Source organism: Miscanthus floridulus, chromosome 1 (genome assembly GCF_019320115.1).
Source record: "Miscanthus floridulus cultivar M001 chromosome 1, ASM1932011v1, whole genome shotgun sequence".
Classification (NCBI taxonomy): Eukaryota; Viridiplantae; Streptophyta; class Magnoliopsida; order Poales; family Poaceae; genus Miscanthus; species Miscanthus floridulus.
In genome coordinates this window covers 110,592,161-110,604,811 of record NC_089580.1, presented here as the reverse complement: position 1 = coordinate 110,604,811, position 12,651 = coordinate 110,592,161, and the positions used below count along the sequence as shown (strand labels likewise).

Genomic DNA, 12,651 nt, shown 5'->3' with positions numbered 1-12,651 from the left:
AGGGTTCGATCAGCGCCGCACCCTCAGGGACACTACCGGATGCCAGGTCGATCAGGACTCTAACCTGCCCTTGGCCTCACATCGGCTCCCCGCACATCTTTACTACCTCGAGTGTGCGCACTTTAACAGAACAAGGCCAAGCCTGAGTTGAGCTACTCGGCTTCGCGGTCGGAATGAGTTATCTGGCCAGCTAAGTGAGAGGCATGCGTTCAAAATGATAAGAGGGCCTCCAACGATGCGATCCTTAATCGGCACCGATGGAATCACATGAATCAACCTACACATAGACTCCGTCTGGCCTCCAGTTATATTACCCCATGGTTCTATTCCATGATAGCATAGCCAACCGTGCTGCGGTATCCACCTATATCTCGCAGGTGGTAGGAAATCACTCGACTTCTACCGGTCTAAGCATTGCTAAGCATATATTAGATCCTGGACCTATACAGGGTTAAAGGTATATATATCTGGACAAGGTAGTTCTATGCATCAAGTGTTTTCAATTCAATTCTTACAACCTAATGCATCAAACATAAAGGACTCAAGTGATATTTTATAAAACATAGGAGGCTTAAAATGCTCCGGGGCTTGCCTTTCAGGAAAAAAAAAGTGGGTCAGTGGTTAGGGCACTCCAAAAGTTCCTCAGTAGCTGACTCCTCGTCTTTGGGAGTTGCTGGCTATGGTGTCTCCTGATTCTCCTCCGCCTCTTCTTTGAATTCTAGTAGGGTTACTCCTTCGGGCGATCCTATATGTATGAGCATAAAATAAGATATCATGGATGCATAGATAATGACATGGATGATATGATATGATAAAAAGCATACTCATAAGTGTCCTTAACAATAATGTATTAAAGTGATAACAAGATGAATTTTCTTTTACTAAGTAGGTGCATATCTCCTCTCTAGTAATTAAACAAATTTCCATTTAAGCAATTTCTAGATTGCAAAACAACAGCCACTTGTTTTGACCATAACTGGAGTTATACACATCCAAACAATATGATCTTGGACTTTCTAGAAAGATTATGAAATTGTCTACAACTTTCTTATAATCATCTTAAGGTGATTCTGTAGCTATCTAGTCAAACAATTCAATCTTTCATATCTATCCAGAGGATAAGCAAATCTATAGCAGACTTCTAACAGCTATAACTCTTAAACCATTAGTCCTATGACCATGAAATTTTAGGACAAGCAATATGGGTAAGTTATCTATAACTTTGTTATTAACAAGTTTCATAGGAATGGTCACTATCATCATGAATTTATCAACACAACAGAAACTACTCATGCAGTCATTTAATTGAATTATAAAGCAATAATTAACTCACTGCCTATAACTAATTAATTCCAAGCACAACTACTAATAGCAACACATCATATGCATCACAAGCACCCTAGAAAACATCATGGTTAAGCCCCAATAACTTATTTACATGCATTTATTAATTTCCTTATATAATAAGATGATTTAAAGGATAAATATTTCTAGTCCTCAATAAATTTTTGAGAACATTACAGTAGCCTCCACATGTCCCCAATAGCTTATTGTATAAAATTCATGCCATTTGGATAAGTATAGCAACCTCTACAAAAATGATAAGTTGCATAGGCTTATTGTAGCAAAAAATAGTTTAGCCTAGTGAAAAGTGTCAAACAATAGATTTCATATTTTTCTTACTTTCATCCTAGCATAAGAACACTGTGTAAAAATTTACATGATCAAACATTATGTATTTTTACCCCACTTATTTTCACTAGAAACTAGCAATTATTTAAGATTAAATAGGAAGACCATATTTCAAATATGTGTACTGTAGGCTTAGTATTTTTCCTAGATAGATCATGTCCACATAAGACCAGCAAAATTGGAATCATAATTTTTGCACTTCCCTAGCTCAAGATATGCATTTTACAAGATAGAAACAAATTTAAAAGCACTATACTAGCTTAATTTAATTCTCCTAGAAAAATATTCCAAACAGTAGGTTTCATATTTTTATCAAATAGTATACTTCATGATGAATCCAGCAAAATTTGGATCACCCCATTTGGATACTCCTAGCTCTAGATATAATTTTTTGCAAGATTGCTACAAAATCTAGAATAATAAATAAAGAAAATCGAATTTCAAATCGAGCTCAGCTGCTAGGTGCACCCGATCCAGTGCACCCACTACGACTGACAGCGGGGGGCCACAGTCAACTAACCCCACACGTCAGCGACATAGGAGCAGGGCACAACGGTTGACCGGCCACTACTCATCGACGATGAGGTCACCGGCGTCGTGTTCCCCACACTCTTGCGCACCTACCGGTACCCTAGGTTGGCCCGATGGATCACTGGAGCTACCTCGCCGATGATAATGGCGGCACGACAGAGGTGCTCTGCGGTGGGCTCATCGTCTCCGGCGATGACACGGCCAGGCAAGCGAGGCTACAGCGTTAGGAGGTCCTAGCGGAGCTCTAGGGTTAGGTCTAGGTCATGGTGGAGAGGCGGTGTGCTCCGGCCGCGTGCATGACGGCACGATGACGCACAGCACACGGCGGTGATGTCACCGTTCCGATGAGACAGATGTCGATGGCAGATCTCCATCTTCGATGATGGTGCTAGGGTTAATGGAGATGCGGAAACACACGCTAGAGGGGGACGACGGGACCTAGTCGGTGCCGGTCGTGGTGAGCTTGAGCTCACGGCCATGGCCGACGCGCTCGGTGCGGCGGCGCATTCCCGCACGGTGGCGGTAGTAGCGGTTAAATAAACGACGATGTGAGCATCTATGACCTAAGGCGATGACAAACCAATGAAGAAAAAGGTAGGAGGAGTAGCATATAAGGCTAGCCACGGTGAGCTCGGAGCTCGATGGCACTCCGACGATGGTCGCGGCGACGACAACGTGAAATGTCGCATTACCTGGGCTCGAACAGTGACAATGGTGGGTCGGGAAGGTGGAGTGGCTCATGGCAGAGCTGTGGGAGAGGTGCATTGGATGGAGGTGTAGCGGTGGTGGCGCGCGAGTGTGGTGGAGGTGTGCGGCGGCGATGGCGAGCACGGCTCCACTCGGTGAGCTAGCGAGAGGGAGAGTAGAGCGAGAGAGTGAGAATAAGCGAGCGCAGTGGCTTCACCTCCCTTTTCTCCCCCTACTGGCCCGACTGGCCGGGCCGATGCCGGCGAGCGGCCGCCACACGGTGCGCGCAGCCTGGCACCGGTCGGCCACTGCTGCGCTGCTGCTGCTCTGTTTCAGGCCGGCGATGGCTAACTGACGGAGAAACCTCAAGCACATGTAACTCCCAAACGAGCTCGAGTTGGTGAAAAACTCCTTAATAGGAAATGTAGAGCTACATGTACTCTCCAACTTTGCTTTAGGAAGCTTCCTCTAATTCGCCACAGTTTTCAAACTACAATGCTCCAAAGTAGGCTACTTTAAAACTAAAAACCAGCTTTAGACTTAGCAAAATTTCTAAGTCCCTAAACAGCATTTGATTGCTACTTGTGGGCTCTATTTGACCATGCTAGGCGCTGAATTAGCTCATGACCCTTAAATAAAGTTTGTTCCCCATGTCATGGACTACAACTTTTATTAAGGGTACACTACCATGCAAACATTCTATGCTATAGTTCAACTTTGGTCAAACGAGCATCATGTAAAAGGCATTTCAAAGTAAACCAACACTTAGAAGCAAATTTGGGCTAGTCATGAATACAAACATTGTTCCATTTTCCATCCTAGATGTGTCTAAGGTGTTTTTGTGACCTCACCACTATTTCTTGCATTGGTCACACATTATCACAAGCATATGCATGTATATAATCAACATCACATGTGATAACATATAAAGAATGAGATGAAATTTCATATGCTCATGCTCATGAATGCTTGGATGATGCTTGTGCTCATGAAATGCAAGTGCCAAATGCATGCTGAACACTAGGGTGTTACACTACCAATTCCAATTTTGATGAGCACAACCATGTCACACCTACTAACCCATTGTTTTGAGCTATAATTGTTGTTCATGAAGGCTCCAATTTTTATTTTCATATAATTACTCTCCCCATTTTCATGTGGCATGAAGTAGAAATTTTTTTCTATGCATAGATGGATCGAGGATGGATGTACGGTCTAGCATATGTGGACTTGCGGTACTTGATGGGAATCAGCACCTTCATTACGGCCGCCAAAGCTTATGCTGGTGATGGAGAACATGTATTCTGCCCTGGCAGAGATTGCAATAATCTCAAGAAATTTGTTAGCGTGGAGCATATACGATGTCACTTGATTATCAAGGGGTTTATGAAAAACTACACGATATGGAGTGAGCATGGGAAGGTTAGTGAGAATGTTCCACAAGAAACCTTTGATGGTGTGATCATGTCTGACGTTGCCCCTAGGCTGTTACTAACGAGGAAACAGGTGGCTCCCAAAGATAATGTGTTTAGGAATACATTAGTTGACAACACCAAGCACGACGATTGCATTTCTTAGCTGCTACGTGATGTAGAGGGCGGATTTCTTGGTGCTAGATAGTTGAAAAAGTTAGAGATATCGAGAAAGGATGGAAAAACACCATTGTACTAGGGTTGTCAGTGAGCAAATTGCAAACCGACATCATGCTATTAGAGTTGAAATCTATGCACGGACTGAGCGATAAAGGCTTCGATGATTTGTTATGTGTATCGAGGAAACACCTAGACCCTAATGAGTTGCAAGAAAAGACATAACTGCCAAAATGATCTGTCAGTCAGTCTTGAGGTTCAAAAAATTTATGCATGTTCCAATGATTGCATATTCTACTGTGTAAAGCTCCACGGTACAAGCAAGAGTCGTCAAATGAGGGTAGCAAGACTAGAGGAGGGTACGTAAAGGTCGTTTGGTATTTTCCTATAGCTTCCCGTGTGCATCGGTTGTTTTCAAATGCAAAGTCATCCAAGTGTGGCATGACAAAGAGCATAAGAAAGATACAATGTTGAGGCACCCCGCCGATGGATCGGACTAGAGGATGGTCAATCCATGTTAGACTTTTGTAATATATACATTGTCTTTGTCACCGTAACATTTATAATATAAATCTTGATGGATATGTGATGTATGAGTCTAGTAACAATAGGAAATAAAACGTACCACACAAAATAATAAAATAAATTAGTTTTATTGGAAATTATATTACTGTCGTTTGTCGGCTTAAGTACAGAGTTGGCAGACTATCGGTTGCAGTCATGAACTGGCAGAGATCACAGGTATATCACTGCCATCTTAGGTACTGAACCGGCAGTGTTGCTCAACTAAACACTACCGGTTAGTGTTGTGAACCGGCAATGTTACTCGAATCAACACTACCGATTGGTGTTACTAACCGGCTGTGAAGGTTATTATCACTACCAGTTTTTTGTCTGTAGTGATAGGATCGGCACATCACTATCGTTTTGGTACTACCGGTTCAAATTTCGGCAGCTATGGGGGGGTTTGAACTGGCAGTGATGTTTTGGTCTGAGATAGTTGATGTTTGCACAACTAATTTCATATGTGTCGTCCAATATGTTTGAACCATATATTAGTGACCCGAATAATGATATGAGAATAGGAATTATTTAGAATAGCGTTGCATATTGTTTGAAAAAAGAGGCATGAAAACAAGTTACATACTTTCTGAACAAGGTTATTGAAATTATACAATAATGAGTGCACATAGTTCAAATTACACAAAACATATGTTGGGCCGGTACAATCATGATATTCGAAATTGCTTCTAGCCATATCACCTACTCTCTCCGTTCCAAATTATAAGTCGTTTTAACTTTTTTTATACATAGAATCTTGATACATAGAAAAATCGATGTGCCATAATAGTTAAAACGACTTATAATTTGGAACAAAGAGTACATTGATTTATAGTCTTGAAGCTGAATAAGCTTTACTCAGCTCATCAGGTTTAATGTGGAGCCAAGTAGTGAGCTCATCAGCGAGCCTTTTGATGTACAGTCAATATGGAGCCAAGTAGTGAGCGCTAAGAGTAATTCGCAACCTGCCAGAGGGGAGTTTCTTGTACAGTCAATTAATCTCGTTCTGTTTTTCTTATTGGCATAGTATCAATGCAAGAAGATACAGACATATAGTGTGCTAGTGTGTGTGTTCTTCATCCAATTTTTATGGCAGAAGTTCCATCTACATGGAGTAAAACCTTTCGTGATACAAGAAATTTGTTATTTTGGTAAAGCCTACCATCTACAGGGATCGAGTTCGGAACGATGATATACGTGAGAGATTAGGGGTAGCGCCAATTGAAGAAAAGCTTGTCCAACACCGATTGAGATGGTTTGGACATGTGCAACGGAGACCTCCAGATGCACCGGTGCGTAGTGGAATCCTAAGTCAGGATAGTAACGTGAAGAAAGGCAGAGGAAGACCGAAGTTGACTTGGGTAGAGGCAATAAAAGGAGACTTGAAAGGATGGAATATATCCAAAGACTTAGTCTTAGATAGGAGTGCTTGGAAGATAGCTATTTACGTGCCTGAACCTTGATTGTTTATGTTGGGTTTCAACTCTAGCCTACCCCAACTTGTTTGGGACTTAAAGATTTTGTTGTTGTTGTTGTTGTTGTTGGTAAAGCCTACCAAGTGCTAGGCTTTTGTATTAACGTCATGACAAGGAAAAGAAAGATGCAAAACGACAAAGACACCCAAAAAGAAGAGACAGTTTGGAACCACCTGCTTGAGTTGGGTGGCACTACGGGTGGCCGGATTGGCTGGACAAGAAATCCACATCTTAGAAGATGCCTGCACCCAAGTTTCAAAAACAGGCCGGGAAACACAAGCAAAGTCATTGAGGATAAGATCTACTCGAAGCATGAAAGTTAAAGGGAATTAATTAAGAAGAAGTCGGTGGGAGATGAGAGGGAACCTGTGAGCCTTGACCGCTGCTTCTTCACTTCCAACTAAAATGACAATGATGGGACTGGCTATGTTGAGTTTGGTCAAAGAAGCAAAATATTGCACATGCTCCCAGATAACTGATCTTCGCCATCTCTCCTTTTTCAAGACACTGATCGCAGCTGAAACCAGTAGATTCTAATCAGGAAAAACGGTCGATGATGTAACCCAGTGTTGTTATATATTTCGTAGCAATCGAGTACAGAACCAACTTGCATGTCCTATCTTTTACTCCCCCTTTCCAAATTATAAGACACACTATGTATAATTTAGAATGCAGGGAATAGGATATTCTCATCCTTAAAAATTATTGTGAAAATGAACAGGATAAATCCATTTTTTCTATATTATTATAATATTTTCGATGTTTTTAAATTTAGCCAAACATAAGCGTTGTCATTTTCTACTGGTTTTACAACCCTTTTATATTCTTAATTTCGTGAATTTAGAAAAGTTCTGTATCTACCGTTTCTGTTTTCTATATTCTAATAATACCATTTTTGCCCGTGGTAATAAGTTAATCTTTTCGTCCTACTACTAGAAAATGTAATGGAACTTTTAAAAGTACATGGTGAATGCTCAGCTCAGCAGTCCAGCATGCTTAAAAAATGACAGAAGCAAGCAATATTCATTTTTCGAAGGACCGACAGCGATGTTACCATGCACAGAAGCAACTACAGGCACTGGCAAAGCAGTCGAAAATACGAAGGAGCGACCTCGTGATAGAATAAACCTCTTCCAGCTAGTGCTGCTCACATTGCAAACAGTTAGTCAGAAATCTCGAAATGAAGCGCCAACAAACCTAGTTACTTAAGCTAAAGTAGTCCACTATACATTCGGCAAAACTATAGGCATGAGAATCGGCGGTGCAAATGTGTGAAATTAAAGCTGATAATTTGGATGGCATTATACGTTATGTTTCTGTTCATAATATATATACCTGCATGCTATGAAACCACCCTGGCAACCAACTCCCTTGCTTAAGGAGCCAAGACATATGTCGATGTCATTTTCACATCCAAACTGCTCCGGTATACCACCACCATTCTCACCGCAAACAAGTGTTCCATGTGCCTTAAGTAATTAAAGAGCAATTGCATTGCCACCATTATTATATTGGCCACTAGCTAGAAAATCTGGAAATTAAAATGTAAATGAGAGGAGATAAAATACTAGCTAATTAAGTTACTAACATCATCGACGACCAACAAAAATCCATATTTTTTGCGTAATTTGACAAGTTCAGGTAACGGCGTGAAATCTCCATCCATGCTGAAAATGCTGCACAATTTATATATGTGAAAAGATCAATGGGTTAATAAGTACTCTGACAGTTGCGTATATATCTAAATACAAGCAAGCACTTGGTGCAAATTCAATTCTGACGGAGATATGAACACTTGTTCTGATGACTTGCCTATCTGTGACGACAACTTTCCTCTGGACCTGCATGCAGATTCTCATGACGAGTCATGATTTATGACTGACTACCAAGGTATCGAAATAAAACAGAAAAGAAACGTACAGCAGGAAGTCAAGATGCGACATGTCAGAGTGGTTGTACACAAAGGCTACTGCTTCCTGCTGTCTCTCCGCAAGGCGGATCCCATCAATTGTTGACGCATGGTTGAGGGCGTCTGAGAAAATTGCGATCCTCTCGTCCGGTGCAGGTTTTCTCCCTGCAGAAGCCAAAAGAGAGCTGATGCTACCCAGGGCAGTCATCAAGGCCGTGTTTGCCGAAAATCCAGTGGGACAGAGAAGGCAATCCTGTACAAGTAGATAGAATAGAACCAATGAAAATCATCATATCGAGGTGCTCTAATTGTTAAGCTAAAGAAACTGCTTTTAGACGATTATCAATTACTTTGAATATATTAATACTACTGTAAAATTTATCGTTCATCGATATTTTAATATAAGACTACTTCAAACTATTATATTTTTATTTTGTGGGAGGGTCATAGTGGAGCTTTGTCGCTGGTACGTTTTTCTTCGGCCCCTCCTAAAATCTTACCTAGATCCACCACTGCTGTAAATAAAACAGAATAATATAACATTTGTTAGTTACCTCCTTTTTCTGCAGTTCCTCCAGTGATTCCTCCACCAGTTTGTGGTAAGTAGTAAAGCCACAGATCAAGGAAGAGCCTCTTTCCATGTTCAGAGCGTGGCAAAACTGCGCCTGGTTTTCCAGCGCCCCCAGAAGCCACTTTCCATGTTCAGAGCAGCTAACAGTTTGGTCCATTTCTGACGAAACTAGAGAATGTACTGTAATTCAACTGCGTCGGTGCTACAAGCCCCTTACGAGCTTCTCTCAACATGCAGTTGGCGCTCCCCTAACATTATATACTGTAGATGGCAACATCGTGAACCAAATACAGACACTAACTTACTTTGTCCTTGTCCAACAACAACAACAACAATAACAACAACAACAAAGCCTTTAAGTCCCAAACAAGTTAGGGTAGGCTAGAGTTGAAACCCAACAGAAGCAATCAAGGTTCAGGCACGTGAATAGCTGTCTTCCAAGCACTCCTATCTAAGGCTAAGTCTTTGGGTATATTCCATCCTTTCAAGTCTCCTTTTATTGCCTCTACCCAAGTCAACTTCGGTCTTCCTCTGCCTCTCTTCACGTTACTATCCTGACTTAGGATTCCACTACGCACCGGTGCATCTGGAGGTCTCCGTTACACATGTCCAAACCATCTCAACCGGTGTTGGACAAGCTTTTCTTCAATTGGCGCTACCCCTAATCTCTCACGTATATCATCGTTCCGAACTCGATCCCTTCTTGTATGACCGCAAATCCAACGCAACATACGCATTTCCGCGACACTTAGCTGTTGAATATGTCGTCTTTTCGTAGGCCAATATTCTGCACCATACAACATAGCAGGTCTAATCGCCGTCCTATAAAACTTGCATTTTAGCTTCTGTGGTACCCTTTTGTCACATAGGACACCAGACGCTTGCCGCCACTTCATCCACCCTGCTTTGATTCTATGGCTAACATCTTCATCAATATCCCCGTCCCTCTGTAGCATTGATCCTAAATATCGAAAGGTATCCTTCCTAGGCACTACTTGACCTTCCAAACTAACATCTTCCTCCTCCCGAGTAGTAGTGCCGAAGTCACATCTCATATACTCAGTTTTAGTTCTACTAAGTCTAAAACCTTTGGACTCCAAAGTCTCCCGCCATAACTCCAGTTTCTGATTCACTCCTGTCCGGCTTTCATCAACTAGCACTACATCGTCCGCGAAAAGCATACACCAAGGGATGTCCCCTTGTATGTCCCTTGTGACCTCATCCATCACTAAAGCAAACAAATAAGGGCTCAAAGCTGACCCTTGATGTAGTCCTATCCTAATCGGGAAGTCATCCGTGTCTCCATCACTTGTTCGAACTCTAGTCACAACATTGCTGTACATGTCCTTAATGAGCCCGACGTACTTCGTTGGGACTTTATGTTTGTCCAACGCCCACCACATAACATTCATTGGTATTTTATCATAAGCCTTATCGACACTACCAAACCACGAGTAAGAAACAGCTCACAAGATCTCCAAGGCCTCTTGAACACGCTTACCCGTATGCAGACAACCTTTCTCCTAATTCAACCTTGTCTTAGATCACTTGGTAAGCAGCTGACGAACCTGCCAGATAAACAGCATCATCAGAACCAGGTTGCTCCAGAAAACACAGTATATTAGACATGGAATTCACCACTACCGCTGAAGATTAGAAAATTTCTGTCTTTTATTCATGAGTCAATTCAATCTGCTGACCAACTCCTGAGGGAGAATTAGCAAGGTGAGAAGAATAGTAAATTATGTGGACAGGAGAAAAGTGCTGATCATATACAGTGTAACATCGCCCAGTACCCGTGGTGTGTCATTAGAGACGTTTTAAACTCTGGAGGAATCCCTCGATCTACTCAACAATTCATAGAGATGATCCTATTTCATAGCAGAGATTCTCGCAATAAGTTCTTAGTTTTTTTTCTAGGTAGCATCTGCTGGAGTTTGTGGTTAACTCACCGTGATCTTGTTTTCAAAAACAAAATATTAAACCATCCAACGGATCTAATTCACCATTTTCTTTTGTTTTTTAAAGAAATGGGAGCCATTGTGCAAGGAAGAAACACTAAGAAGGAAAGTTCCTGGTAGAGGGAGGCGACAGAAGGTTGACGGTCGTTTGATGGTTGACGATGTTTTAGGAGCAATTTTCTGTGTACTCTCGCTGAACACAAGTCCTCTCAGTTTGATGTCACAGAATTTAGAAAGCAAACCAAAAAAAAAAATGGTTCCGAAAGACTCTTCAAACCACTCTCCATCTTTACCGCTCTCAAAAAACACTCTTCTCGCTCTTCACTTTTGGAGAGGCTACATGACTCTAAATGCAATATACAGTAGTTTTTCTCATGATTTTTTCACATAAAGAAAATTATGATAACCTATTGGAGTATAGAGAACAAAACTGGAAAAAACATTGAAGGCACACAGGATATACAAAGAGAATATTCATTGAATGGCACTTTAAATAGAGATATAGAGATTGAAATTTATAGAGGCTTTTAGAGTTGCTCTAACTTTCCTTTTGTGAAAAAATTCATAAGAAAACTACCATATATTGCATTTAGAGAACCATGTAATCTCTCCAAAATTGGAGAGCGACAAAGGTGGTTTTGGAGAGCGGAAAAGATGGAAAGTGGTTTAGAGAGTCTATTGGAGCATTTTATTTTATTTGGGGGGGGGGGGGGGGTCCTTGTTTTATAAATTTTATGATAAAGAGCCTCTTAATACTTTATTTCTACAACATATAGAAATGAGAGCTTCACATACACACAAAGCAAAAATATATTGACTGATTTTATGGTATCAAGATTATGGAGCCCATGTCAGCATTTCATCACTTAAAATGACTACCAAATATATTATTAAATTAGACCATAACCTGAAAATATGTTCATTAGTAACACCAAAGATATAGTTAGCCCAAAAATGGGAAAAAAAATGTTCATACATAGTAGAGAGTACACCAAAGAATCAAGAGCTCTATTTGTCAGCAATTTTTTTGATAGCAAATAGTTAATCATCACAAAAATCAGTAAAAACTAAAAACATATTCTTGAAACCAGCTCATACATGGCATAAAAAATGAGACACAAATATAACCCACCTAAAGAGCAGAAAGACCACTTTCTACACCATACTATCGGTATTTTTAGACTAATCAAAACTAGGAGAGAAGTGATGGACTTTTATAATCATTGACCAATAATTTCACCGACAATTTTTAACTATTATAATACAAACATTATACAATTAGGTTTGTAATTAAATGTACTATCCAATAATCATAAGTTTATAATCATAAATAAATAATATTAAATAAATGAATGCTCAAAGTATAACTTCGAGTCCGTGTCGTGTCAAATTGTGCCTTATAAAGTGGTCCAAAAGCAGTACATACAAAATAAGGATAAAACCCATCATGAATCTACTTTCACTTGGGTGTGTGCTCACTACTAAACTATAAGTTAAGGAAAGAGGTAGGGTTTTTTTAGAAAACAAGAGGTGCATTTAATAATCTCTAATATGTGTAGATGTGTTTACAGTAAGCCAGTAAGAAGTATGCAGAGTGTGAAACTGATAATTTTCTGTAAAGAACTAGACTACGAGGTGAGCCTCCTCCTGAGAGTAGCCTTAAGGTACCAAGATT

At 40.6% G+C, this 12,651-nt stretch overlaps 1 protein-coding gene across 1 annotated transcript; it reads right to left on the bottom strand.

The window, feature by feature from the left end:
- Nucleotides 1–5,701: 5,701 nt before the first annotated feature.
- LOC136491072 (8-amino-7-oxononanoate synthase-like) lies at nt 5,702–10,584 on the bottom strand. The gene is made up of 9 exons (XM_066487287.1): nt 8,999–10,584; nt 8,456–8,697; nt 8,348–8,389; nt 8,124–8,211; nt 7,871–8,004; nt 7,590–7,678; nt 6,902–7,052; nt 6,709–6,777; nt 5,702–6,025 (listed from the first exon to the last, which is right to left on the bottom strand). Exons 1-9 carry the CDS (start codon nt 9,170–9,172, stop codon nt 5,983–5,985), a joined length of 1,032 nt encoding a protein of 343 aa, XP_066343384.1. The 5' UTR covers nt 9,173–10,584; the 3' UTR covers nt 5,702–5,982.
- Nucleotides 10,585–12,651: the final 2,067 nt, after the last annotated feature.

What these genes read in the sequence shown, in the direction of transcription:
- LOC136491072 (XM_066487287.1), bottom strand. Translation starts at nt 9,172, where the DNA reads ATGGACCAAACTGTTAGCTGCTCTGAACATGGAAAGTGGCTTCTGGGG. An exon ending in TTTTGTTGGTCGTCGATGAT is followed by an intron (nt 8,005 to 8,123) that starts GTTAGTAACTTA and finishes TAATTACTTAAG; the next exon opens with GCACATGGAACACTTGTTTG. An exon ending in GCAGCGGTCAAGGCTCACAG is followed by an intron (nt 6,778 to 6,901) that starts GTTCCCTCTCAT and finishes ACTTGGGTGCAG; the next exon opens with GCATCTTCTAAGATGTGGAT.